The sequence below is a fragment of the Danio rerio genome, chromosome 23 (assembly GCF_052040795.2).
Source record: "Danio rerio strain M-AB ecotype USA chromosome 23, GRCz13ab, whole genome shotgun sequence".
NCBI lineage: Eukaryota > Metazoa > Chordata > Actinopteri > Cypriniformes > Danionidae > Danio > Danio rerio.
The window spans coordinates 27,221,981-27,249,792 of record NC_141043.1 but is presented as its reverse complement, the minus strand read 5'-3'; the positions used below and the strand labels follow the sequence as shown (position 1 = coordinate 27,249,792).

The 27,812-nt window shown below is 35.7% G+C and overlaps 1 protein-coding gene across 5 annotated transcripts; it reads left to right on the top strand.

Annotated features, from left to right (window-relative positions):
- Window positions 1–306: 306 nt before the first annotated feature.
- plekhm2 (pleckstrin homology and RUN domain containing M2) lies at window positions 307–27,812 on the top strand. 5 transcript variants are annotated; one of them, XM_087305912.1, is made up of 20 exons: window positions 307–417; window positions 3,147–3,253; window positions 3,343–3,452; window positions 5,874–5,973; window positions 6,084–6,171; window positions 7,646–7,820; window positions 8,395–8,454; window positions 10,817–11,087; window positions 12,647–13,360; window positions 15,361–15,430; window positions 16,035–16,125; window positions 16,219–16,283; window positions 19,509–19,597; window positions 19,681–19,813; window positions 21,186–21,376; window positions 21,458–21,526; window positions 21,620–21,779; window positions 23,380–23,559; window positions 23,745–23,861; window positions 25,528–27,812. In XM_087305912.1, exons 1-20 carry the CDS (start codon window positions 358–360, stop codon window positions 25,663–25,665), a joined length of 2,988 nt encoding a protein of 995 aa, XP_087162038.1. In that variant the 5' UTR covers window positions 307–357; the 3' UTR covers window positions 25,666–27,812.

Here is a 27,812-nt window from a genome sequence, read left to right as displayed (position 1 = left end):
CATAAAGAGAACGCACCGGGAAAGCAAGGACGTGAGATGTTTGACGAGTGACGTATAAATAAGTCGACAACCATTGTAGTCCTGTAGCAATTTATCAGCGACGTATATCTTTAAAGCAAACAGTTGTTCCATAGAGGTATTTTATTGGTTGTAGTTTTGAGATATGACAATTGGTAACATATTTTACGTTACGTTGTAACTTAAGTAACAATTAATGTTAACTACAATTTTATTTTAGCCATGAGACGAAAACCGTAGCATCACAGGACTGGCCTACAAATGTACGTCATCAAACAGCTCGTGGCCGTAGTCGGGAGCGCGCGCGTCAGCTGACATCCGCAGAGAGCAGAGCCAGACATGGATCAACTCAAAGTCAAAGACAGGATCCTCGAAAACATCTCTCTGTCCGTCAAGAAGGTAAGAGACGTCCACTCATGCAGCGACGATACATTTCGACCTTCTCTAGTTTGTAATTCGAAGGTTACTTTGAGCTGTTTGCGGTTTACGCTATCAAAATAGTTGGGCCTCCCCCCCTTCTGCTGTGTTTTGGTGAATACAAACGCTTTGGCATCTTGAGAAAACATCCAATGTTGCCTTTTAAGAAAATGTTTTATGAATACAAGGTTAAGAAGTCAGCTAGCAGTGCGCTACATGAGTTTACTCTAGGTTATATTGTGTATTTATAGTGTAGTTAAAAGCTGTTTATCTGTAAAATGACATGAAAGGCATTAAGTCATTTTATACTTGAGTCAAGCATGTTTGAGTCAAAAGGTTTGTTCACTGACGCATCAAAACTGTGACATGAAGTCCCTGTAAACAAGTTCTGTGATCAAATGAGCTCCTATTAATAGGACAAACAGAGCTGCTACTTATTTTATGGAGCCATCCCAGGTCACCCTTTATTTCTATAGCCATTTTGTTCTGCATTAAAGGGATAGTTCACACAAACATGAAAACAGACTGTCAGAGATGTAGGTGGTTTTTCTTTCTCAATAGTACATTAAAGGTGCAATATGTATTTTTTATATTTAAAATATCTAAAAATCCCTAGAACACTGACTAATGGACTTGCATTATCCCAAACATTTAGAAAAAAAAGTTTAAGCCAACCTGTGACAGACTGTGTGCTGTCTGGCCATGCTAAACTTTTGGTTTGGTTTAAAGAAAACATGGAAGTTGCCAAAGATGCTTCATTATGTTGTGTGTTTTATTAGTCCGCATGCAGCATTATAACAAAATAATAATGTATTTAGCATGGTAAACAGCGCTGCTTCTTCCTCAAGTGATTGTGTCCAGTCAACTGTGGCATAATAAAAGCTCTGCTGCTTTTCCTGTTGTGCTTGTCTCTCATCAGCATTTACTTCAGAGCTCTCGTTTTGTGTCGACAGCTTTTAGCTTCACTTTGTTTGATACTACCATAAAATATCCAAAAATCACTAGAACTATTCTATATATTTTGCTGACCTATGTACTTGCATTATCCCAAACATTTAGACAAAATTATAACAAAATATTAATGTATTTAGCATGTTAAAACAGCACTACTTCTTCCTCAAATGATCATGTCCAGTCAACTGAGGCATAATAAAAGCTCTGCTGCTTTTCCTGTTGTGCTTGTTGCTCATGAGCAATTACCTCAGCACTTTAGTTTTGCTTAGACTGCTTTTAGCTTTACTTTGTTTGATACTACCATGAAAAAAATATCCAAAAATCTCTAAAACAACGTTTTGCTGACTTGCGTTATCCCAAACATTTAGAAAAAAGTTTAAGCCAATCTGGCTAATACAAAAAAAATTGTATATTATTTTCACATATTTGATTATATAGCGTGGATTATAATATAATCATAGATTATATTTCTAAAAAAAAAAAAGCTTGAAAAGTTGTAGGTAGCAAGATGGTGATGACGTAACGAGAGTGCCCAAATCAGTGTAGTCTGTTTATTACCTAAATGTTACCTTTTTTGCTCTTGCGTTTGCATTTAGGATCCAAAAGCGATGTTATATTATCGTGTGAGGATAGTCCGGTTGGACAAAAAGTGTAATGAACAGTGTTTAAACACAGAGCTTATATTTGCAATTTTCGAAAAGCCTATGGGAAAAATTTTATCGAGGAAATCAGTTTTATGCTAGCAGCCGATTGGCCTGCATATTGACATTATAGTTCCTCCACTCTATTGGATCAGCGCTCTCGTTTTGCTTCGACAGATTTTAGATTTTAGCTTCACTCTGGTTGATACTAGCAAGATAAATACTGAAGCTCATCCATGAACATGGTTTCCCAATTGGTCTCTCATGATTCCACACTTAGTCATGGCATCAGCAAACTACACCTTTGTTGGTTATAAAAAGGTGTCCTCTATTAGAAAAAATGACATGCTGTGCCTTTAAATAAGAATTTGAATAGAAACCGAGGTACATGGTGATTTATAAAGTTCAAGTCAACAGTTGACGCACTCCAGTTTTAGCGGTGTATATTTTTGAACTAATATCCTTGGCTTCTCTGACGATGCAATAAGGTCTTATAAAGGGAAACAATTAGTTGCAAGACACTGGATGTTTTTTTTTTTTTAAATACATTAGTACCTTTATTCTGAAGCCTCAGCAAAATGTTCTGAGCAAAAGCATAAGACTGTGGATTAGCTAATGTTGTAAATATTGTTTGGTTCTTACATGGACTGAACATTTTGCTTCGTCAGACTTCATTGTATCATTGGGAGACAAGAGTACTTAGTTTTTGCCTTTTGTATATTCATTTTGTCTGTCAGTTCTGAGTGTGTAAATTAACAGCGCATTTTTTTAGTTTGATGAAGTACCCAATAATCTTGCTGAATCTTGGCTGTTTACGTGATCATGATTGATGCTCTTACTTTCACTGAACATCAGTGACTTGCACACCCTGCCGTCGTAGGATTTTTAGCCTATCAGGTGCTTGGCATTAGTGCTTTCTCATGGGTTTTTGTAATGGACTTGCACAATCTGAGAATCACAGAGCGTTGAAATCTAAAAATGCGTCTAGGTTGTTCACCCAGAATAAAAAGGATTGCTTGGAATGTCATGGCTTTGTGCACAGAAATTTACCACTCGACTTCTTTCATTCACTCTTAAGGGCTGTCTCCTTAACAAGTCGTAACATTTAATCCACAGTTGCAGAGTTATTTTGCGGCCTGCGAGGATGAGACGCCAGCCATCAGGAATCACGACCGGGTTCTTCAGCGCTTGTGTGAACACCTGGATCACGCTCTGCTTTATGGGTTAGACAAACTGCAACAGAGCCTTTCAAAACTGAAGCACTTTCACATTAGACCATTGAAGGCTTAAAGTGTTCTTCTGTTTCTTAAAGGCTGCAGGACATTTCATCAGGTTACTGGGTCCTCGTATTACACTTCACACGACGAGAAGCCATTCGACAGATCGAGGAACTCCAACACATAGCCACCAATCTTGGCAGAAGTAAGATGATGTGCTGCTTTGAAATGTTAAAGTACACTACTGTTGAAAATTTGGTGTCAGTAAATCATTTTATTATAGGTCATATAATAAATTATTAGTAAGTATATTAAATTGTTTTATATTATATTATATTATATTATATTATATTATATTATATTATATTATATTATATTATATTATATTATATTATATATCAATCAGTACTGAAATGTTAAACATCCTTTCCTGCTAACATTTGAGCGCTGTTGAGCACATTTGTAAACAGCGCTGTTTTTCCATTATGTTCAAATGCTCAACAAAAATGACAGAACTTACAGCTGTTTACTGAGTGTAACCACAGATACAGGGACACTAGACTGTTTCAAAGCTGCGATTCATCAGCGGATTGCTCATATGGCATTCTATAAACAAACCAGCTGATTAATGTGACTTTGAAATCCTCCAGTGTCTGTGTATCTTTGTTCACACTTCATAAACAGGGGAGAGTTTGGTAAACTGATGACAGCGCTCAAATGTTAGCAAGAAATGGACGTTTTTAAAATGTCAATATCGATTGGTACTGAATTCCAGTATCGTGACATATATTATATTATATTATATTATATTATATTATATTATATTATATTATATTATATTATATTATATCATATTATCTAGCAGTGTTCCTTTTACTTGATCAGAGAAATTCAATTCACACTGAAGTGATCGATGATTACAAACTTGGACAAAACAGGGCTCGAAATTGCAACCATTTTGGTCGCATATGCGCCCGTAATTTAAGCTATGCGACCTCATAATATATATTGGGAGCATTCGTGCGACTGCATATAATAGTTGTAGTGCGACCTGTTTTTTTTTTTTCTAAAAACGTGGTAAAATCGGTCTTCCCTGCCGCTATATTGGTTCATATTAGCTGTCAATCACTCGAGACTTTCCGCTGTCAGATGACAGGGAGAGAGCTTTTGTGACCGCGGGGAATGCAAACGGCTGAAGAGTAAAAAATACACTGACTCTCGATGCGTTGCATGCACTGCGTGTTCAGCCAACACAATTTCACGGCAATTCGTAACATTTACCTACGTTTCCTCGTGAGATCAGGCTGCAACAGCGCAAATGTCCGCTTAAACACCATCGCCAAATAAGCTTGCCTTTACTGCGTTTAAACTGATGCGGGTTATTACAAAGAAAGAACAGTATTGCGCCGGTGGTCATCGGGAGAATCCTGCTCTGCCCCTCTCATATATTGGGTCGGCTGACTGGCATGCTTTCCCGCAAACACAGAAAGATGTAATTCAGCGCGTAACGAGGCTGAGCATTAAAACGACACAAACCGAAACCAAAACTTTTAAAAGTGAGACGTTTCTTCCTTTCTTTTGTCTATTCTTTCTTGGTGTATAATATTTTTCTATTTAATTACTGATGACAGCTTTGCAGCTTTCAGCATTGAATTGAATGATTTGTTATATTATTTCGTTTGTTTTGTTGCAGAACTATTATTTATTAAATTGACATGCATATAAAAACAATAGTACAAAATAAATATTTCTTACTACAATGCTTCATTAGTGTTTGATGCAAACCATCAATTTATTTTTCATAAAGTAACAGTAGGACTTTATATAGCAGATAACTTAGATTAAAATACATTCAAAGCAGCATGATGATGAGAAATATAATTCATTTTTAGTATTATTGTCATCATCATCATCATCATCATTAATGTTTTATAATTATTCAACATTCACTTTGGAATTATTGCACAAATATTAAGTCATCACAGCATAAGTTAGATAGTTGTTTCTGGGTTTTGTTAGTCCCAATTGATGTTGTTTTCAAATACAATAAATCCCTTAATATACAACTTGTCAAATATATCATTCGTTTTTGGTGGGTGCTCCTAATTTTTTTCTGGTGCTCCTAAATATTTCAGGTTAAGAGCACCGGTGCTACCAAGTAAGAAAGTTAACTTCGAGCCTTGTAAAAGATTGCAACTGTGAGAGATGACAACAAACACAACTTGATGTGTTGCCACCTGTCTGCATCTGTTTGTCCCATTTGAATTGCCTTTAAGAATTTATAATGTTACATAAGATTTCTGTTAAGAAATGTTCTTCTTTTGAAAACTGTTTGCAATATTGATAATTATAAGAGATTTTGTAACAATTAAGAAAAAAATTTAGCTTCTTCTAATATTTGGACTCAAAAGAATAGAGAGTTAGCTGATACTAAGAAAATAATTACAATGCAAATATATTAAAACCAAAAACTGTTTTTTTGAGTAGTTTTGATTAAATATATGCTTCCTTGGTGATTAGATAAAACAACACTGGCCCCAAATATTTGATGTATAATATTGTGGTAATTGTTTGGACTTTGTTTCCTTTAGTAAACTATGACTGCTATGTTGTTGTTGTTCTGCAGGCCGTGCCTGGCTCTACTTGGCGCTCAATGAAAGTTCTTTAGAAAGCTACCTCCGACTTTTTGAGGAGAATCAAGGACTGCTCCAGAAGTACTATTACAAGTGAGTGACTTTGAGATAATGATCATAATAGTTCTTCTGTGGTTTCAGATCGTGAAAGCTTCCTTCAAGCAGTCATCTGATTTTTAAAAAGCCGCTTCCTCTTTTTCCAGAAATGCATTGGTTTGCAGTCATGACCATCTCACTCTGTTTCTTACGCTCGTCTCTGGGCTTGAGTTCATCCGCTTTAACCTGGAGCTGGTATGATGTAATCTTTATTGATTTCTCCGATCTGTAATTAAATCAGCCTTTACACTGCATGTTCTAGACCTCAAGTTTTTAAAAGAACGTGTGTTAAGCAAAAACAAATACTCTTTCTTACAGGCTGCTTATAAATGTTATAATTTAGATGATCTGTCTGGTCAGAAATGCATCACGGTAATTCATTTTAAATAGTCCTACACAGCATGATTTGAAAAATGAAGTATATTGTAATATGAATATTCGATGTCTCCTAAGTTGAGCTAGTAAATAACTATATTAATTTTTTTATTTTTTTTACTATATATATTTTTAGATGGATTATTATATACTATATGCAATTTCTGAAGATATCTATTTTATACATACAACCTAATGATATCTTAAAATACTGCTTAAACACTCTTCTATATCTTGCTGTACTTCGGGCCTGACTTACTAACAGCTTGTTCTAGTGTAAACTACTGGTTTGAAAAGGTGTGGACAATTATTTTTGTTACTGACCTTATGGCATATATATATTTGTAGGACTTTCTTTATTTCTTGACAAAAATTATAAGAGAAGAATATTTGGATTAGTGAGGCAGCTTGACTTAATATTAGTCAGTTTTACTGTTGTTTCTAACATTATTCAACACATCCTCAGCTCATCCAACATTTTTGGGGGAGTATGTTTGATTGAACTATCTCTTTCACATATTTTGTGCTTGACATGCTGTGGTATTTATTTGTCAGAATGAGACTTTTTTTTTGATTGCACTTTAGGAAGTTCAGAGAACTGCGAGTGTTTGGTAGAAGGGTTCTACCTGTTTGTGAGCCTGCATTAATTGTGTTGCTTCTGCATTAATTGTGTAGATTGCATTGGTCATTATGGAAATGAGCTGCTGTGTTTGTGTTTATTTTGAGCACAGACAGTAGATCAATCACAGAACTTTCCATTCCCATTAGTGTTTTTTTTTTTTAGGATTGAACTTGTTTAGTAAATCTGGTCCTTTGTCAAAGATATACCATAAATATTGTATCAGTCATATCAGTCAATATTGATAATTATGACAATAGATGTAAAATCTCAGTTTCTTCCCAGTTTAAAGGCAGATTGTTGATCCTAAGGGAAATCTGTAGAAGCCAGACTGTTAATTAATAAATTACCCTTTTAATTTCAGAAGATGGCAAACAAAAGTCAGTCAAATATAAATTTTACAAATGTTATAATGATAAAAATGTCTAAAAACTGCATTGAATTGTATTCTTAACCAAATATCATAGTTAATTTCTTAGTTCTTGCATGTTCTGGGTGATATCAAATTGATAATATTATTAACATAGAATCATAAACATATTGAACATGTTCTCTTTTTTTAATCTTCGAGTTAAATTGAGCTTATATTGCAATAATAATCATTGTTTTATCTTCTAGCACTGTTGCTATCTATCCTTCATTTTCTATACATTTCTATGTATATATCAATGGCAGGATGTTCCATACTTGGATGTTGCTCCCTACATGCCTGAATACTACAAACCTCAGAATCTGTTGGATTTTGAGGAGAGGTTGCCGAGCTCTGATAGTCTGTCACTACACTCGTTCACTTCTCTCACATCCACTAATCTTGAGTGGGATGACAGTGCCATCGCCCCATCCAGTGAAGGTGAGCTAATCACTTCTCTCTCTATTTCTTCAGTTTCTTGATCTTATTTTCACACTTCTGGCTATTAACTTATCTTTATTCTTTTCTTCAAATTGGCTTATTTGACATAATATGGTATTCTGAAAAAAATGAACTCTTAGATCACAGGTGTCAAAGCCAGTTCCTGGAGTGCCGCAGCTCAGCACAGTTTAGTTTCAACCCTAATTTAACACACCTGATCAAACTAATTAAGTCCTTCAGGCTTGTTTGAAACCTACAGGTAAGTGTGTTGGAGCAGGGTTGGAACTAAACTGCGCAGAGCTGCGGCCCTCCAGGATCTAGCTTTGACATCTATGTGTTAGATCATTTATATAAAATCTGGTGTTCAGCAATTTCAGATTACTGCTTCTATTTCATCTGATGACACATTTCACAACCCATTATGTCACTGTGTCTTTTTCAGTTGTCGGTTTTTATTAGTTCCTCATATGGCAAGCTTCACATTCACTTGATCTCTTTTGAGTTTCTGTTCTTCTTTCATTCACTTCATTATTCGTTCTTGTCTATTGATGAGTCTTATTTCTCCCTCTTTTAGATTATGATTTTGGTGACATCTTCCCTGTGTTGCAGTCATTGCCAAGTGCAGACTGGGAAGGTGGGACATGGTTATTTCCCCCTCCCCAATCTAATATTCGCCCAATCCATCTGTCCGGACTAACTAACAAGCATTGTGCATGTCCGTCTCACTCAGTGCATGTTTGTTTCACATGCATAAGCTGCTGTAGGCATTGTATCTGTGATGTAGACTTCATAGATGGGTACTGTGGTGTTCATGTTCTTATTGGACGTAAGTGATCGCCACTCTCTGCTGATGTAGGGTTTGTATGGGATGATGCTAAAAGAAACTCTGTGCCTGATGCAGCTGAACCTTTTTGTCTGTTGTCGGATTGCCTTTCCTGTCATGTGGCAGTGTGAAAGCTGGTTTGCATGCATGATGCTTGGATTTAACCTACTGCTTCCTAACTGTTTAAATTCAGTGGCAAATGTTAGCCACAATTTACTCTTATCAAATGATTAAAATAACCAAATCCTATAGTATTTTAATTGTAGTTTTTGTTTGTCGTATTGTTTGTAGGGCTGACAAAAATGTGTTTTTAGATTTGTTCCGTTTATGTATATTAGTGCCAATACAAGACCATATTAAGTTGTTAACATTTAATGTACCTGCTAACATTAACTTGTCATCTTTTTTTTTTTTAAATGAATGAAACGCACACATACAGCGCATCTGGAAAGTATTCATAGCGCTTCATTTTTTCCACATTTTTTTTATGTCACAGCCTTATTCCAAAATGGATTTAATTATTTTATTTCCTCAAAATTCTACACACAATACCCCATAATGACAATGTGAAAAGATTTTGTTGAAAATTTATTAAAGATAAAAAGCCTCTGAAAAATCATATTTACATAAGTGTTCACAGCCTTTGCTAAATACTTTGTTGATGCACCTTTGGCAGCAATTACAGCCTCAAGTCTTTCTGAATACTTTTTCGTCAACTGATCGGCATGACACACGGCACATGCAATTTGCGTAGCCGTGCATTTAAACATTTGCACGCTGTGTGTGTTGCTCTGCAATAACACTTTGGAAACACTAGCTGGCAGTAGGTGTTTGTTTCTCTGTGTCGAGTTTCTGCACTGGCTTTTTGTTTTTTGTAAACGCTACACGCTTTGCAGAAGTATAAATCAGCCTTGAGTCCCTTTATTAATCTGGAGTTGCCACAGCAGAATGAACCGCAAACTTATCCAGCACATGTTTTATGCAGCCATTATGCCCTTCCAGTTGCAACCCATCACTGGGAAACACCCATACACACTCAATCGCACGCATACACTACAGCCAATTTAGCTTAACCAGTGTACCTATACCACATGTCTTTGGACTGGTGGGGGAAACCAGAGAACTTAGAGGAAACCCACACGAACACAGGGAGAACATGCAAACTCCACACAGAAATGCCGAGGCTCGAATCAGCGACCTTTTTGCTGTTAACCGATTGTGTTACCCACTGCGCCACCGTGCAGCTCATTCATTCACAGATTTGTTTGCAACAATTTCAAAAATCTTTTTTCACATTGTCATTGTGGGGAAGTGTGTAGAATTTTGAGGAAATAAATTAATTTAATCCATTTTGGAATAAGACTGTAGCATAAAAAAATGTGGAAAAAGTGAAGCGAAACAAATACTCTCTGAATGCACTTTAAATATGCATTGTATGTAATTTAAAAATGCTAAATGAAATGAAAATTATAGGCTAAAGTGAACATTCAGAATGTATTTGGGTGAAAAAAAGTTTTTTTTTTTTTTTTTTTTTGTAAAATTGTATTAATATCAGATTAAGAAAACAAAGAATTTTCCATGAATTTGACCTAAAATCCAAATTTCCTTATTTTTAAAAAAAATGAGAATATAAAGCAATGGTCTTAATTATTCAGATTTTTTCAGTAATCAACACAGAAATATTCAGAATTTACACTTTACACATTGACAGTTAACACTGATTAAAAGCTGTTTTCATAATGGCTTATTATTTGCCTATTATCAAGATATTGGCTGTTTATTTTTTTATTCTACATCCCTAATACTAACCAATACTTAAACACAATCTATTATTTTAAACTACTTTACTAACTATTAATAAGGAGCTTATTTAGTAGTTTATTGAACACCGTGTTAGTTGATGGTTTGTTAATGATGAGAATTGTACCCTAAATAAGTGACCCCTTTTTAAAATCTGGATATTAGCAAAAAAATGTGATATTAGCAGCAAATAGAATTTTCTTTATTGAATTGAAGGATGATATGGAAGTAGCTGGAAAGCCAAGTTTGTGTTTGTTTGTCTGTGTGCATTTGTCATGATTCAGCAGCTTCTAATCTTGCCTAAATCTCCAAACAGGAATTCCTAATACCTGCATCTCATATGGTTTCCTTGTTCCTCTTGTTTTTTGGACAGAGGGAGACTTGACTGATCCAGTCAGTGGGCCGCGCTCGTCAGGATCAGACCCTCAGACTGTTGTCAGTGACTGTGTTGTAGTAAAAGCCTCGGCGGGCACCATCAGAACCACATCTCTGTCAAGAAGCCCTACATTTCGGCAAAATCCCTTCACTGAGGACTCGGACACCAACACTTCAGCTGACGTCACCCCTGTGCACATAGCAAGCCGGCACACTTCAACAACTGGAGAAGACGCTGAAATCACCAGCACTGAGCTGGAAGTCATTAGGTGTGTATTAAGTATTACAACTTATGGTTCAGGATTATAATAGATGCAGATCACACATTAGGAGTTGAGTAATTGGTTAGGGCAATGGTGTTGTTTTTTTAGTGTCCAATACTGTAATGTATTTCTGATATTTGACTGATGTATGAAGATGTTGGCCTTTCAGGCAATGGCTGAAATCTATGATTCTCAACCACGTTCCTAGAGGTCCACCAGCTCTGCACAGTTTTTGTGCCTCCTTAACCAAATGCACCTGATTCCGATCATCCGCTCATTAGCAGAGACTGAACGACCTGAAATGGGTGTGACAGACAAATGAGAAACCAAGCAGTGTTGGTGCTTCTCTAAATATGTGGTTGAGAAACACTGTTTTAGAGTATACAGGTGAAATCAGAATTATTAAACTCCCTTTGGATTTGTTTTTCTTTTAAAAATATTTTGCTAATGTTTAACAGAGCAAGGAAATTTTTCACAGTATGTCTTATTATATTTTTCTTCTGGAGAAAGTTTTATTTGTTTTATTTTGGCTAGAAAATTTTTTTTTTAATGAACATTTTAAGGTCTAAATTATTAGCCCCTTTAAGCTATACTTTTTCTGATAGTTTACAGAACAGACCATCATTATACAATAACTTGCCTAATTACACTAACCTGCCTAGTTAACCTAATTAACCCAGTTAAACCTTTAAATGTCACTTTAACCTGTATAGAAGTGTATTTAAAATATATTGTCAAAATTTACTTACTGATACTAATAATTCAGGGGGGCTAATAGTTCTAACTTTAACTGCATATAGCAAATGACGCAAAGTGCATTATATGGGGGAATGAATATATTTTAAGATCAGGGATTTCAAAGCAATAAGGCCTCAAGGGAGTGCTAAGGGGTCAGTAAAAATATTTGTAGAAAAAGCTGTACAAATGTTAAAAAATATATTTTAAATTAATAAATAACTTGATGAAAAAAAGAGAGTAAATAATGAACTATTTTGTTTAAATGAATGAACACATTAGTATAAAAGAAACCAAGACGTATTTTTAAAATTAAATAATTATTGAAAAACAAACATTATATATTTTAAATGAACAAACTCAGTGGGACAAGGCTGATATGTGGGCAGCTGTGGCTTCTACAAGACTTAAAACCGTATTACTTATTATGTGGTTTTCAAACTTTTTTCTTTTTGCAAGTTTCATATTACAAATTCCACATCTTTATGGTAGTTTCTGGACATCCAGGAATAAGTTACACTTATGAGCACTGTAAAACATATGACCACCAGCAATGACACTTTATGTGCATCCATTATAAATGTTTCATTAATGTAATTTGTTATGCTGCTTGCTAATTTGTTTTCTCAGCATAAACCAATACTGCTAAAGAGACATGGAAAAAGATCTTTCAATACTATTTGGTACCACTAACAGTGCAGAAAAGAGCTTTTAAAATCCTTTTACCTGTGACATATTGTTCATTTTATAATGCCGAACAGTTTTATCATTAGCCAGAGGAAATCCACATTTCCCTGTCATGTTTTCACCAGTATGTTTTTGTTTGACAGAATGGCACGGCGACGAAAGCCTGGCAAGAAACGACGCGGCAGAGGATCATCAGTGAGTAGTGAACAGAACGTCATCTCTCCAGAAGTGACTGATGAATGCCTTCAGATTGTAGTTGAGAGAGACGTCACAGTAAACCACATCACCGTGGACAGTCGAGTTCCTTTGGAGCGTGCTGACAGCACTGCTTCAGAACCCTTGAGGAATGGGAGACGCGAAGGAGAAGAAGAGGAGCCTGAAACTGGACTGAGGCTTCCAGAAATGACGGACACTTCAATGGACAACGTAGGGCAACCCCTCCGTGAGGTCATGGACAGGCTGAATGGGTCTCTGGATGCTGAGGATGGAGCAGAAGAAATTTGCACCGCTCACGACGGGCCCCCCAATCAGCAGCCCTTTCGAGAGGATGCTGGCGGTGAACCTCCAGACCCAAGCGATGGTTTCCTGCAGGCCCCGCTGCCGCCTGCAGACTTCTACTGCTTTACCTCCCAGAGTCCAGACCCTGCTGCCTCAGGTGGTGGGCGCCATGACTCTGCAGGGCATGGCGAGCCGCAGGATGTTCCTGTTAGCAATGAAGATGAGGGAGAAGCAGAAGCAGAGGCAGCAGCTGCAGGGCAGGATCCCTCCATCGCCATAGAGACCTCAGAGAAGAAACTGAGTCAAACAGAAGAAGATGAAGAAGATGCAACACAAAGCTCTCATGCTGCAGAATTCAAGTGAGATAGTAAATTGGTTATGATTTTAAGTATGTTAAGATGAGCAACAAAACATACTGATAACTAACAAAAATAAGCTCTTTACAATAGACAATGGGCTCTATGCACGGCTAGTGTTTTTCAGCCAATGATAGTCTTTCAGTGGTAGCTTAATGTGACTTTTCGATTTCATAGGGTTCCTTTTTGCAGCATCGATGTTGTAGTGTGAACATGATCAGTTAAATAGACTTGCGCATTTATTTAGTTGCTCAAGTGTAAAACAAGATGAAAGACCATGTAATTGCTAGCGCCGTCAGTAGCTGCAGGCTAGTGCAGAAACTCCATGGAAAATACTAGAGTGAAGTTAATGTTCATATTTTAAAGGCATGGCGGGAGAAAGTCCCTTTGAGTCCCTTTGAGGCAAGTCCCTTTGAGGCAAGTCATTTCACTTGGCGGCCATCTTTGAAATGCCTCTCAGGCAGTGTACTCAGGTATTCTGTCTGAATGGGGAAACATCAATTACTCTGTAAATAAACTGTTTACGATTACATTACATATTTGGAACCACCGTTAAAATGAATCGATAACCGTCTCATACGTTCATTTCTAAACATTCAAATCGAACAAAATCAGCATATTTTCAGGTTGCCCGAGCTAATGCGCATGCACACTCGAATAGGAGATCAAGACACCAACCTCATTATGGCCATTCCACACATTATTATCCGCTGGATAATGATCGTCTGATCCCACTGGTCTTCCGAAGTAATTTACAACTTGGTCTTGAAAAAAATGACAGCGACACTGTTTACAACATAGGGACATTTGAGGAGTTGCTGCTGTCATGTGTTGTGTGTTTGACAGGACAGACTGTAACTCGCATTCGTTTCATACAGATTACAAAACCAAAATCTGTATTTGTTTTCCAGTTTTCAAAGTATAGATTTCAAGCCTTGTGTGGATATATTTCTTATGTCTGTGAAACAAGTATTTGCTGAGATTCCAGTGCGTTTTGTTGACAACCAAACTGTTGTAAAAAACACACATCTGATCTCCCGGAGAAACGTTGGTCTATATCGATCGATGATTGGCTCCTATACTAGTAGGCGGGCTTCATTCGTCATATTAACCGTTATACTTTTCCCCATTCAAAGCTATATGAGTGACATGTCTTGTGTATTCTAGAGGCTTTGGTTTAATGCAGTAGTGTTGTCCGGTCTAAAACCCTCTTTATATTGTATATGTATCAGGCATTGAAGATCCATGATTTTAAATTAAATCAGATCTTAAACATGGCGCTTTTGTAATGGTGCGACAGTTCAGCGGAATCGCTTGGGTTGGCTGACTAATAAATCAAAAGTCCATGTGCATAAACACCATTGTCCTGCTTTACATGAAAAATCAGTTAACATCTTTTAAGTGATCAAAATACGTTAAAATCGGCAACACACGTACAATGCATTTCCAAAACTTTCAATAATAAATCTGTTTATTTTGATGAGATTGACGTCAAAGCGTAAATATTTGCATATCTGTGAGTATTAAATTGATTTAAATTGACACCCTCACCAAAAGCTTACACCTCTCTCTGGAGATGCAGGATTTTGACTATAGCACTGCTGTTTCTAATGCGCAAGATAAGAACACATAATTGTAACATTCGCTCTGCCAGAATGCACTTTAAATCTGTGCTTACATCCATCCAATCTATTTGCGATTACCATATTAACTGACCGAAGGTTTATTATGCGTTTACATACAGATTAATGCATTTACATACTTGCCAAAATCAGCATAACAGGCAAATATCTAATGATAGAGACTGCTTATTGTCACTTTACAACATGCAATGTCGGTTTATCAAGCATGATCAGTTGAAGAATGTGAATAACACGCACTCAGTGAGAACAGCTCAATAATTATGACGGCTCATGAATAATCAGATTCAGAATTATCAGAACAATTCTAATCACTTATGAGGTGAAAAGTGAATTGTTTTGGTTTGTTTGTTTGTTGTGCAGGGTGGATAACAATCATCTGCTGCTGCTCATGATTCATGTTTTCAGGGAGAATGAAGAACAGCTCTTTAAGGTGAACATACTTGTGTTTTGTTTTAATTGTGCTGTGTATTTAATGACTGTGCCAAAACCATTTTTTTGTGTGTGCGTTTTGTGTTTTGTTAAGGAACAGAAAGCCCTTTTTAGCCAAATAAATGCAGCATTTAAGAAGTAAAATAAAATAGTAATAATGTGAAATATTAATTTAATTTAAAATACGTTTTCTATTTTAAATTATTGAATGGTGAATTGGTTCCAGAATACTGCTTGCTTTTATTCATGTTGAATTTAGTTTGTGGAATTTCAATTTTATTTATTTATTTGTTATAAGTTATAGGATAAAGAATAGGATTTTATAAACAAAAAATATCTTACCCTGAGCTTGGTAGCCTACATTTACAATGGCTTTATAGTTCGCAATAGAGTTTTGTGTTTGTTGAAAGAGGTTCATCTAGTCCCCTCAATGAAATCTGTGAAACAAACCTCTACTTCACATTTTATTGGAATAAAATGTACCAACTGTAATTAAACCTGTTGCAATTGCTGCTAATTTTAATGTGTAATATAAATAATACTCCCATTCTAATGAAACTATAAACTGGTGCAGTTCTATTAATTAGTCTGCATTTCTCTTTCAGATGGTGAGGATGAGCACAGGCCACATGGAAGGAGATCTGCAGCCTCTATATCTGCTCTTAACAGACTGCTACATTTACCTCTTGCGAAAAGGTCAGCAAAACGTCAGTAGAATATCAGAGCATTGCTACAGACATTTTAAAAAGCACTAGTTTACATTCACTGTTGTGTCTCCACTGATTTTAGGAGCAGCAGAGAAACCTTACAGTGTTGAGGAGGCAGTGTCTTATAATGAGCTGGACTACATCTCTGTGAGTAAACCACCTGAACACTAAATGATCAGATTGACTTACTGCAGAGAGAAGGCAATATATATATATATATATATTAGGGATGTGCGGAGCAGCCGGTATTTGTATTTGTATTTGTATTTGTTGAGGGGGGAAAAGTATTTGTATTTGTATTTGTATTTGTATTCGAGTAAAATTCAAAATGGCGCAAAAATATATATTTTTTCTATTACACTTCTAATTTACGTTAGAGTGAAAGTATTGTTTAATTATACCCATTATATAAATTATAGACATGCAATATTGGTTGTTGTTTTTGAACATGTGACAAGAAATGTCATTGAAAAGAAAATAACATAGAAGCCATTATCTCATCCATGGTTAAACCAACAACTAATAAAATACCATTGTGAATATTATGATCCCCACCACCACCGTTCTTGTTGAAGGACACTGAATAGACAGAATAAAAACAAATAATACTTCAAAAAACTGTTCTTCTTCTGAAAGAACTTCTTTCCAATGCACAGAATTCCAAAAACTAAAATTAACTAAATAAATCTAAATAAAACCCTGCCTGGGAGATCTGGCAGAACAAAAGTATTCTATATAATACTAAAAGATACAGCCCTGCTATTGTCATCTGCCAGCCGCAAAGTTTTTTTTTTTTTTTTACTTTTTTATGTTTGAAACTGACTTGCTGGGGCAGAATGTGGCTGTGTTGATGGTTTGGTGCTTGTGGAGGATTTAGCAGAATATAGCTGGACTGATTGAGGGGATTGATGCTTGTGGGGGGTTCACAGACAGTATCAGGAGAGGATGCTTTTAGTGCATGTGATAATACATTACATAGAAGGTTGCGCAGTGGCACAGTGAGTAGCACTGTCGCCTCACAGCAAAAAGGTTGCTGGTTCGAGCCTCGACTGGGTTCTCCCCATGTTGGCGTGGGTTTCCTCCGGGTGCTCCGGTTTCCCCCACAGTCCAAACACATGCAATACAGGTGAATTGGGTAAGCTAAATTTTCCCTATTGTATGTGTGTGAAAGAGAGTGTATGGATGTTTCCCAGTGCTGGGTAGCAGCTGGAAGGGCAGCCACTGTGTAAAACATATGCTGGATAAATTGGTGGTTCATTCCACCGTGGCAAACCCAGATTAATAAAGAGACTAAGCCGAAAAGAAAATGAATGATTATGCATAGAAGATGTTGACAGATGTTTAATATCTCTACCTCTGCTGATTTCACTTTTGTAAACATTATACAGTATCACTTTGTTTTATCTGCAGCACCACTGACTGTAAAATGCTTCCACAAAGAACATGAAGTTTTATTTTTTTTACTGGTGGAGGACCAAGAAATGGCTCAGCAGCAGTCTCACTCTTTTTCATGGTGCCCAAATGTATTTGAGGAGTTTCAAGTTAATAAAAAGTGACGGGAAGCTATGCTAAGGTTAACTAGCCTATAGCATATATCTTGCTGTCTGCAAAAGACAGTTATTTAGACGTACCATATAACTCCCATAAGTGCATACTATTCGACACAACTGCACAAGCATCGTTTTAACCTTTATAAACGAACGTTAATGTTACTCTGTCAACAGTCTATTGTCTGAATTACCGCGCTAACAGAGCTAACGTTGCGTAAACAGAGCACCCGGTTGCAAACTTCCCGATCCCGATCAAACTCCGCTACAAGTTTATAAACTGCATCTGGAACCCAATTAAGGTACAAAAATCTATTTAACAAAAATAGTGATGCAGTGTAGTATTTTTTTCGCTCAGCCGAGCCTTCTCTGTCTGCTGTTGTGGAGAAGCTTGCGCCAGAGACCTTTTACCTCCGCCCCGCCCTCCGACTGAGCGTGCGTCCGTCCGTCTCTCTCTCTCTCTCTCTCTCTCTCTCTCTCTCTCACTCGCTCTCTCTCTCACTCATGCACTGTGGTCTCATGAGGAAACGCTGCTTTTTGATATAATGTTTTTCTTGCTCCCGAATACAAATAATTTTTCAAGTATTTGTTCGAAATAAGTATTCGTAAAAACACGCTATTCGTGCCTTTCCGAATACCGTATTCGGGTTCGGCTCCACCCTTATATATATATATATATATATATATATATATATATATATATATATATATATATATATATATATATATATATATATATATTTCAAATATTTTCCAAGTGCTGTTTAATAGAGTTTTTTTTTTCAACACATTTTTTAAACAATACTCTTAACTCATTTCTGTTAAATAATTTATTTTGTTTTTACCATAATGACAGTACCTGATATTTTACTGATTATTTAGCAAAATAATAGTATTCAGCTTAAAATGCAATGTTTGTTCTGTAGCCAATAGGGGAAAATGTAAATCCCTAAGGGGGCTAATAATAGTGACCTTAAATTCAACCCCCAACCAAAAAAAAAAAAAAAAAAAAAAAAAGAGATGCGACTGTTTCCAGAAGAAAACATATTATAGGAATTAATGTAAAAATTTCCTTGCTCCAATGTATTGCTTTAACTTGCTTAGAAAATATATAAACAAAAGAAATAAAACCATTTCAATAGCTTAGTTTTAGCTCAGTGTTTCTCAACCACATTCCTGGAGGACTACCAAAACTGTATGTCTGTCACACCCATTACAGTCTTTCAGTCTCTGCTAATGAGCTGATGATCTGAATCAGGTGTGTTTGGTTAAAGAGACATGGAATATGTAAAGAGATGGTGGTCCTCCAGGAACAAGGTTGAGAAACACTGATGTAGCTAATTCAATAGCTTAGTTTGCCAGGAGTTTGCCACATCACTAAAAAAGGGTAATATAAGTTTTGGTCTTAATAAAAATATATAAATATACAAATATATATAAATAAATATATATATATATATATATATATATATATATATATATATATATATATATATATATATATATATATATATATATATATATATATATATATATATATATTATAAGTAAATTCTGAGCAAATTAGTTTTTATTGCTTGATCAGCAAAGTTGAAGCTATGCTACAAAATATGATGTATATGCAATAATTCAAAGACTCACCTCCACGACTTGAGAGTCCTTTACACATTTAAACAAGTTTTCCTAGCATTAATTCATGAGAAAGGGCTGGTCAGATCTAATCACCAGGCACTTCCATCATGAATGAGATGCATTAATATGCATGAGACAGTACCTCATCTTACAGGGATTTCTTGAGACTTTAAAGCCATTGTTTGTGCCTCAGGTGGGTCTTCACCAGCAGACCATCACTCTGGTGTGCACCAACAGAAGACGGCAGTTCCTGCTGGACACTGCGGACTCATCTCTGACTGAGTGAGTTTTTCAGTTGAAGTCCATCACCTTGATGTTAAATATTATAAATATTTAACGAAGATTTCTTCACGGTCTCTCCTCAGCTGGTTTCTGACTGTGTTGAAGGAGGCTTGGGAGAATGGCTGTAGGGAACCTCCGTACCCCTCTATTCTCACTGACGCCACCATGGAGAAACTCGCTCTCTCCAAGTTTGTGTGCCAGGAGACTCACTGTGAGGTAATAGAGCAGATCCATCACCCTGAATAATTGATGAGACAGATGCTGGCTCAGTTTGATAATCTTGGTTCTTTGTGCTGACTCTCTTTTAAAATGCCTTTACTAATGATTAAAGCATGTATAGTGATCAGTTCAGACCATTGCTCCTCAACTGAGGAGCTCTCAGTCTTTAAAGGTGAGGATCAATAGTAATTGTGTTAATAAATTATTATTAATTAAAAGGTGCAGTAGGTGATTGTCTTTAGAAACATGTTTTGTTGTGCTGGTTGAAAGTCTTCTCACAGTCCAATAGTAATGATAAAAATAAATGATCTAAATGTATTTATATGTATTTTTATTTTCTGGGTAAAGCAAAAAACTAAAAAAAGGTAATCCAATTAAAATGTGTCAGGCTGATAGTTCCCATAATTCTGAAAAGTATCCCAAACTGTCAACAAACGGAGATTTGTACATCTGCAGCCATTCATGCAGATCCGACATTTGGCGTTTATCTGCACACGAGAGAGAGAGAGAGAGAGAGAGAGAGAGAGAAAGCAAAACAAATACCAAATCAAAACCTTTTAAAATCCTGAATCAATATTGGAGTTACTTTTGCACCTGGAGGAAGGATGACACCATAGCTGAAGTATTTATTTTAGGCACGTAATGTTCTGTTTTAAAACCGTTTTAGTCACGCAAAGCTGTTGTTGTTACATACAAGTTATGTTACATGCACAGAAGTGTTGTTCAGCCACTGAAATCTCCCGGCAGAAGATTGATGTAACTATTGATGTGACTAAGTAAATGGTGCTATTCCGCCTAGCCTGCTTTATATTGTTTAACATGTTCCTCTGAATGTTCAGTCTGAAATAGCATGTCAGTATGTCTTAGTAATAAGTCGTCACCATTCAAGTCGAGTTCTCAATTCAGTCGAGTTCTGAATGATTTTTAGATAATGAGCATTAAAGTTTTTGCATTCTATATAGCAGTCAGTATGTGTGTAACATTTGTGTTTTAAATAAAAAGTCTTAATATAAACAACTTATAAAAAACACCCCATAGCGTAAATAAGTTGTTATTTAATAAGAATATGTCAGTTACTCAATTTTGTCAAAAATGTCAGATAGAACCTTACAATTCTATATATAATATACAGAATAGCATTCTATAATATAGTATACACACACACATACACGGCTAACTGTATTCAAACCTGAAACCTAACACTAGTAAATACATGCATGCATATTATTAAAATGACTCTGTATTTGCGTAATAATACTATAATAACCTCACCGTATGACTCAAGAGTAACTTGCCAGAGTACAACTGCTAATTCAACTGGCCTGCTAGGACTTGTCTAACTGGTTTAATGCTAAGTGTTTTTGTGTAGATGTCTGAAATGAAGATTCGCCTTTATTCTCTGGTTCACTGGGAAGACCCAATGGATGTGACCGTGGCTTCACCGACATCTCCGTCGGGCTCTAGAGCATCCAGCAGCACTAAAGAGGGGCCGCTGCTGTACCGAGCCGGAAGCTCTTATTTGGGGAAAGAAGTGTGGAAAAGTTGTTACTTAGTTCTCAGGTATTAAAGATCTCATTAAACTGGTCAACAGTGTGTCGTCTTATTTATCTGCACTGAATGTTAATACACCAATCTACCTAGCAGCAATGGCATCCTGTATCAGTATGCAGAGAGAACAGATGTTACACCTTTGATGTCTGTTACCATGGGGTAAGATTTCACTGGTATTGGAGGTCATGGATTTTCCTCTTCTTTTCAATGTGATATCTTAATACTTATGTTTTCATGTGATTTGTGTCATAGGGGAGGGCACTGTGGAGGCTGCAGGCGTTCAAACAGCACAGAAAAACCTCACGCCTTTCAGGTGATTCTGACAGAGCATCAGCCATTAGAGCTCAGCGCAGAGAACGAGCTGGAAATGGCAGACTGGATGCTGCTGCTCTGCCAGTCTGTCTCTAAAGGGGTGAGCTGTCATCATGTACATCTTAGTGAATGTAAATAATCAAAAAATAAAGCATGTGTGTCAGTATATTAGCTCGTAGTGACCACAGTTGATAGGAAATCACTCACTGCTCTGGACTAAGTAACTTTAGTAATACTAAGAGAATTAGGGCCAGGTTTACCATTGGCATGGAAGTTAATGCAGATGATTTACAGACAGTGCATAAATTAAAGAAGAAAGATGTAACAGATATGTGGAAGTGGTATTGAAATAATCAATGTGCATGATGCCAAACTTTGCCTACTTTATAAAAAATTACATCTGACCTGGAAACTGCAATTAATACGTATTTAATAGGGTTATGTGCAAGAAAAGATGTGTCCATGCCTTTTCATCACTTTTCTTCTCTGCAGTAGTAAATGAACAGAGAAAATGTTATAATGTAGTTTTCTGCTAAATCCCAGGTCATGTTAGACTATTTGGAAGCTGACAAAGCTGCCAGGACAGCCCTAAAAGGAAAGATGCAAAATCTTGCCTTCAGATTAAAAGCCACTAATAAAATGCTATATTTATAATATATGGAAAGCAAAATAAGATTAGTGCTCCAGAAAATAAACCTTTTTTAAATTCAGCCTGAAATAGAATTTCAAAAATTCAAGAATAGAAAAAGTCAACTTTTTTTTTTTTTTAACTTAAGACATGATGAGATAGTTTACAGAAGATGGTGTATCGGACACATGAGACTAAAACATGAACATTTACTCAAAGGAGAAGTGTCAATATTGCAACAGAAACCAAACTGGTAAACATATTCTTGTGGTATGCCTTATTTTTAATGTTATCAGAAAACGGTTTTTATCAGGAGAGACTTTAAATGAAATGTTTAAATGTGAATCCTTCTGAAATTGTAACTTTTGTTATCAAAAGTAAACTTTAGATGATTATTGTTAATTTTGTTTATGTATTTTATCTTATGTATTATTTATTGCTGTTGATGACTTTCAACTGTTAGAATATATCTGCCTGTTAATTTCTATTTTGCTCTAACAGTTAAAACTTTGCATTATTTAATTAATTTTTTTGTTGTTCCTTATTTTACTTAAATACTAGGCACACTTAAAATCTAAAAACTCTTGAAATTATACAAAATTATTATAATTTTTTTTATTAATTTGTGGTATTGATTTATTATTTATTTTTATATATATATATTTTTTTACTACCAACAGTTTTATGGCTTTATTGTTGGTACAAGTTGCTAATATCAGTTTGTTTCCGTTTTTGCCCATGTTCATGCTAAAAGGAAAAAGGATTCAGTCCTTGACTCAAATATTGTAAAATGATTCAATTGACTGCTATAACCATATTTTTAAATAATGAAGTATTCTGGAGACTAGATCTCTTTGCTTATCTTGGGATAAATGCAGTTCATCCTCTGTGTGTTAGACTGTGCGTTTGAAACGCTTTCAGATTTGCCACATGACAATTCATTGTTGTTTCTCATCAGTTCCACACATGCCATCATATACATTTTAGTGAATGATGTTTGTAGATGGATGTTGTTTTCTTACTTGCTAGCTAATTCTCCAGATGTTGATCAGCATTTGTTTTTGCTTCTCAGATTATCCCACAGGGAGTTGCTCCTGCACCCTGCATCCCATGTTGCCTTGTGCTCACAGACAGGAAGTTACTCACGTGTCATCAGGATTGCCAGACCAGTTTTTTCCGTTCTCTTGGAGGAGCCGATTTGAACGATGTCACAGCTGTTTGCCTGGAGGACGACAAGGAATACTGTGTCATTGTAAGTCTTCACACAGATTGTAGTGCACAAGAGGTCTCGGTGAACAGATGTTTGCCCTTTGTAGTTTCAGACCTAAAAATAAAACGATCACAGGTGTTTCTCAGAGGATTGAGGAAATGCCACATTATCTTATGAATGTGAACTTTTTTTGTCAATGTGAAAGCTATTATTTATTTTATTTGCAGGAGTTTGCAGAGGATCGAGCTCAGTTTCTTCCTCCCTGGGTTTTGTATTTTAGCGGATGTAAGGAACGAGATCGGCTTATAGCAGAATTAAGTCAAGCATGGACTGCTGTATATCAGGTGACAAAAAATCCTTATAAGCTAGCATATCATCACATCTGAATGACATCCTTGAGTGCATACTAAATCATTTATTTGCAGACCTTTATGATGACTTCTATCCCATTTTCTAATACAGCTGTCAGTTTAGATTATTTAAGCAAAATACACGTTTTCCATAAGGAAGCCTTTAATTAATTAAGTGACAGTAAAGACATTCATAATTTTATTCAAGATTTTGTTTTTTAAATAAATGCTACATTTTACAGTGCTACAAAACAATCTTTACAACATTGATAATAGATAATAAACATTTTTTTTATTACCAAAGTATATTAGAATGATTTCTGAAAAAGGATGTTGCTGACTGCTTTAATGCTTGCTGAAATGTTAGCTTTTACACCTAACTAATTTCAAAATTGTATACAGTTTGATTTCAGTTCAAATATTCAATCAAATTTCCGACCTAAAAACTTTTAGATTCTCTTCACCTGAAAACCCTTGAAAAGCCATGTTAATAGCTTCTTTATTCGTGACAATAAAAGCTTTTTGTCAATAGTAAATACAGGCATCTTCCCGAGACTGTCGAAAAACTTATTTGAATTCTTTCTTGGTGTTAGTGCTTGAGCTGTGGGGCAAAATTGTTTAAGAAATTCATTCTTCAAGTCAAGTCAAACTTTATTTATAGAGCACTTTAAAAATACAGAAGTGAGCCAAAGTGCTCTACAGAAAATATACAACAAAATAAGCATAATCATTTTTAAAGTACATGATAAAATATAGCTAAACTACCTAAAAAGACACATATTAAAATTGCCAGGTATTAAGATCAGCTATCAAATGCCAACGAAAACAAATGAGTTTTAAGAGCGGACTTAAATTTGTTTTTGGAACAATCAGGAGAATCTGATTAGCTGACCTGAGAGAGCAAGTGGGCTTTATAGGGGTGTACCAGCTCAAGAGATATAAGGTTGAGCAAGACCATTTATGACTATTACGATTTCAACACAAATAAAAGAATCTTAAACTGTATTCTAAAATGAACTGGCAACCAATGAAGCAAAGCTAACAAGGGTAAACGTGGTCATATTTGCTAGTACCAGTTAACAGGCGTGCTGTAGCATTTTACACCATTTGCAAACGGACAATTGCTGACTTACTACTCCCTACATACAGTGCATTACAGTAATCTAACGGAGTGGTCACTAAACCATGGATCACTGTCTCAATATGTTGTTTTTGTATATATTGCTTAATTTTTGCTGATTGTCTTAATTGAAAAAGCTAGATTTAATTACAGCTATCACATTCTTGATGATTTTTTTGCATCAGATGGTGCTGCATACTTTACAGACAGCGGTACACTGCTTACATCCGATTCCTTACAATTACCATCCTAAAATAATCAATAATAAAATATGGAAAGGTTTAAGAGAAACAATGAGTGTTCATAGGGAGCTGTTTTCATTATTCTCAAGATATAAAAGCCAACTTACATGACTAAATAACAAAAATAAAAAAATAAAATTGAGTTACTTGAGTAACTTTGAAACCCTTTTTGGGGTTTCAAACATAGTCTGTGAAAACTATTTAAAAAATCCTTGGAGGAATTTGAATTCTTGTACTTTCATTATACTATCTGCATGAATCCAGTTAACAGTGTGAATGTGTCCATGTATGTGTCCAGGTGAGTCTACCTCGTAAGGCAGTGTCAGACCTGTCGGTTCAAAAGAAGTGCAGCGAGGCTCTGGAGCTGATGAAGAGCGCCTGGCAGAGAAGCGACAGTCTACACAGAGGCCGATCAGAAAGAGAACCATGGTGCTGACCCCCTCCATTACTACATGAGCTCAGACATGGACAGCAGGGGGAAATCGGCTCACCAGCAAACCTACTGTTTATGTAGGTACAAGCAGACACTGTGAGCTCTTCGAACAAGGCACCATACTGAACAATGTGGGCTCATTTCATATCAAACTAACGGTAATTATGGCCTGACCTTGTTTACACTTGCCTTGCACAAATATTTAAGGACTTCAGTTTAAGGCTTTTGGCTTTCACAAGTGGAAGTCTGCAAAAGGAAATCAAAAAGAGATCGAGCAGTTCTCTTCCATGTATTTGGAGTATACTGTATATACAGTGTAAATACGTATAGTAGGCAAAATTCAAGAGCTTTTTAAAAACAATTTTCCTGCATAACGTGGAGAGATACTGCACACGCCTGTACTATACAGAGGTACACACTGCTTTTTGTGCACTTATGAAAGACTATTTTAGTTATGTTTACACCATTGATATTATCTGGCTGCTTTAAGATTTGAAAGTATAACGGTTTGCATGACACTCAAAACATAGAGAAAACGACGTCTGGGGAACTGGTCTGGCTTTAAAGGGTTTAGTTCTCACAAAAATGACAAACGTTTGACATATTTACTTGCTCTCGGTCCATCTGATACACAGGTGACTGTTTTTCAGTCGAACAATAAAGTAGTTTAAGCTGAAACTGGTCAATGACGCAAGTCAACGGCTACTGGCACTTTTGAAAGTCTAAAGGAATCCATATAGGAACAACAAAATTAATACACATATTTATTTATTTAAGTGAAATGGCTCTGATTGGTCTTTGCTGTGTCTTTATAGTTGTTTTGTGTCACAAGACCTCAATGTATTTTTTAGAAGCGCAGTGTATTCATTTAGTTTTGCCTGTAAATGTTTTTAGACTTTCAAAATGCCTGTAGCCTTTAATTTGCCTTTTAAAAATCATCAAGGACTCGTATAGAAAAAACTAAATTTAATACACATGGCTTCTTATGATGCACTGAGGGCTTATGAAATCAAATGATTGGTCTGTGCTGTGTATATATACATATTGTAACGTTGCCCTTTACAAGACCTCAGTGTATTTTTCAGAAGCACGCTGTATTCATTTAGTTTTGCCTGTAAGTGTATTTTAAGACTTTCAAAGTGCTTGTCTGAATTGCATTTTAAGAAACACCAAGGAGCCATTTTATCCTAAAAGATTCCTTTAATGTTGCTTTGAAAAAAATCTAATCGCCTACATCTTTGATGGCCTGAGAGTGAGTGAATTAACTGCAAATATTTAATTTTTGGAGTAAACTCTCCCTTTAATTTTGACATTTTAATATCAATCAGCAACATTAATAGTGAAGATACGGTACTGGCATGTAACCACTGTTATGTTGAACTATAAAAATGTGCTAGATTCAGGTAGTATGGAGAAACTGTAATAGGGATCATATAATTGTAATACATTATTCATTCATTAAGGTTATTAAAGCTCTTTCACTTAAAGAAAGGCTATTTAAAAATGAAGGAGTTGATTGCAGCAAAATTGCACAAGATTCAGAATTGCACATTTGTTGGTTTCTTTTCTTTTTAAGGATTTTTTTGTTGTTGAGGTATTAAAATGATATCAGATCTTACAGGGGCCTTCATTGGGAAACACTATCAGTTTGGAGATTATTAGTATTTTTTTTACTTCAGAAAGTATTATCAATTTTATTTTTTATTGATTGCTTTTTTTAGCTTCAATATTAAAGCCATTCCCAGTCCCTCACTCAGACATCCCATTTCCACTGAAACACTGTAGGGTGATTTTAAGAATGTAAAGTGCTTTTAAAGAAAGCAAAGGTTTGTGGATCTTTGTCAGACTGTGATGAATGGAAGCAGAAGCAGAATCTCAGGTATGTTGAAGTTAGTTTCAGTCAACAGTCATTTTAAATAATACATTGCTGGGCAATGATGGTATACAGTTGTTCATTAACAATTGAAATGTGGTTTTCTGTTTTCTGTTTCTTTTTTTACTAGCTATTTTTTAATTTTGTTTTTATTTTTTATTGAATCAGTAATCAGCTGTGTTCTAACACTCTAATGTCTCAAATACACTAAGTGCTGCATGTACATTTTGGAAGATGTCATTAATATGATCAATAAATAAAACAACTTTTTAAATGA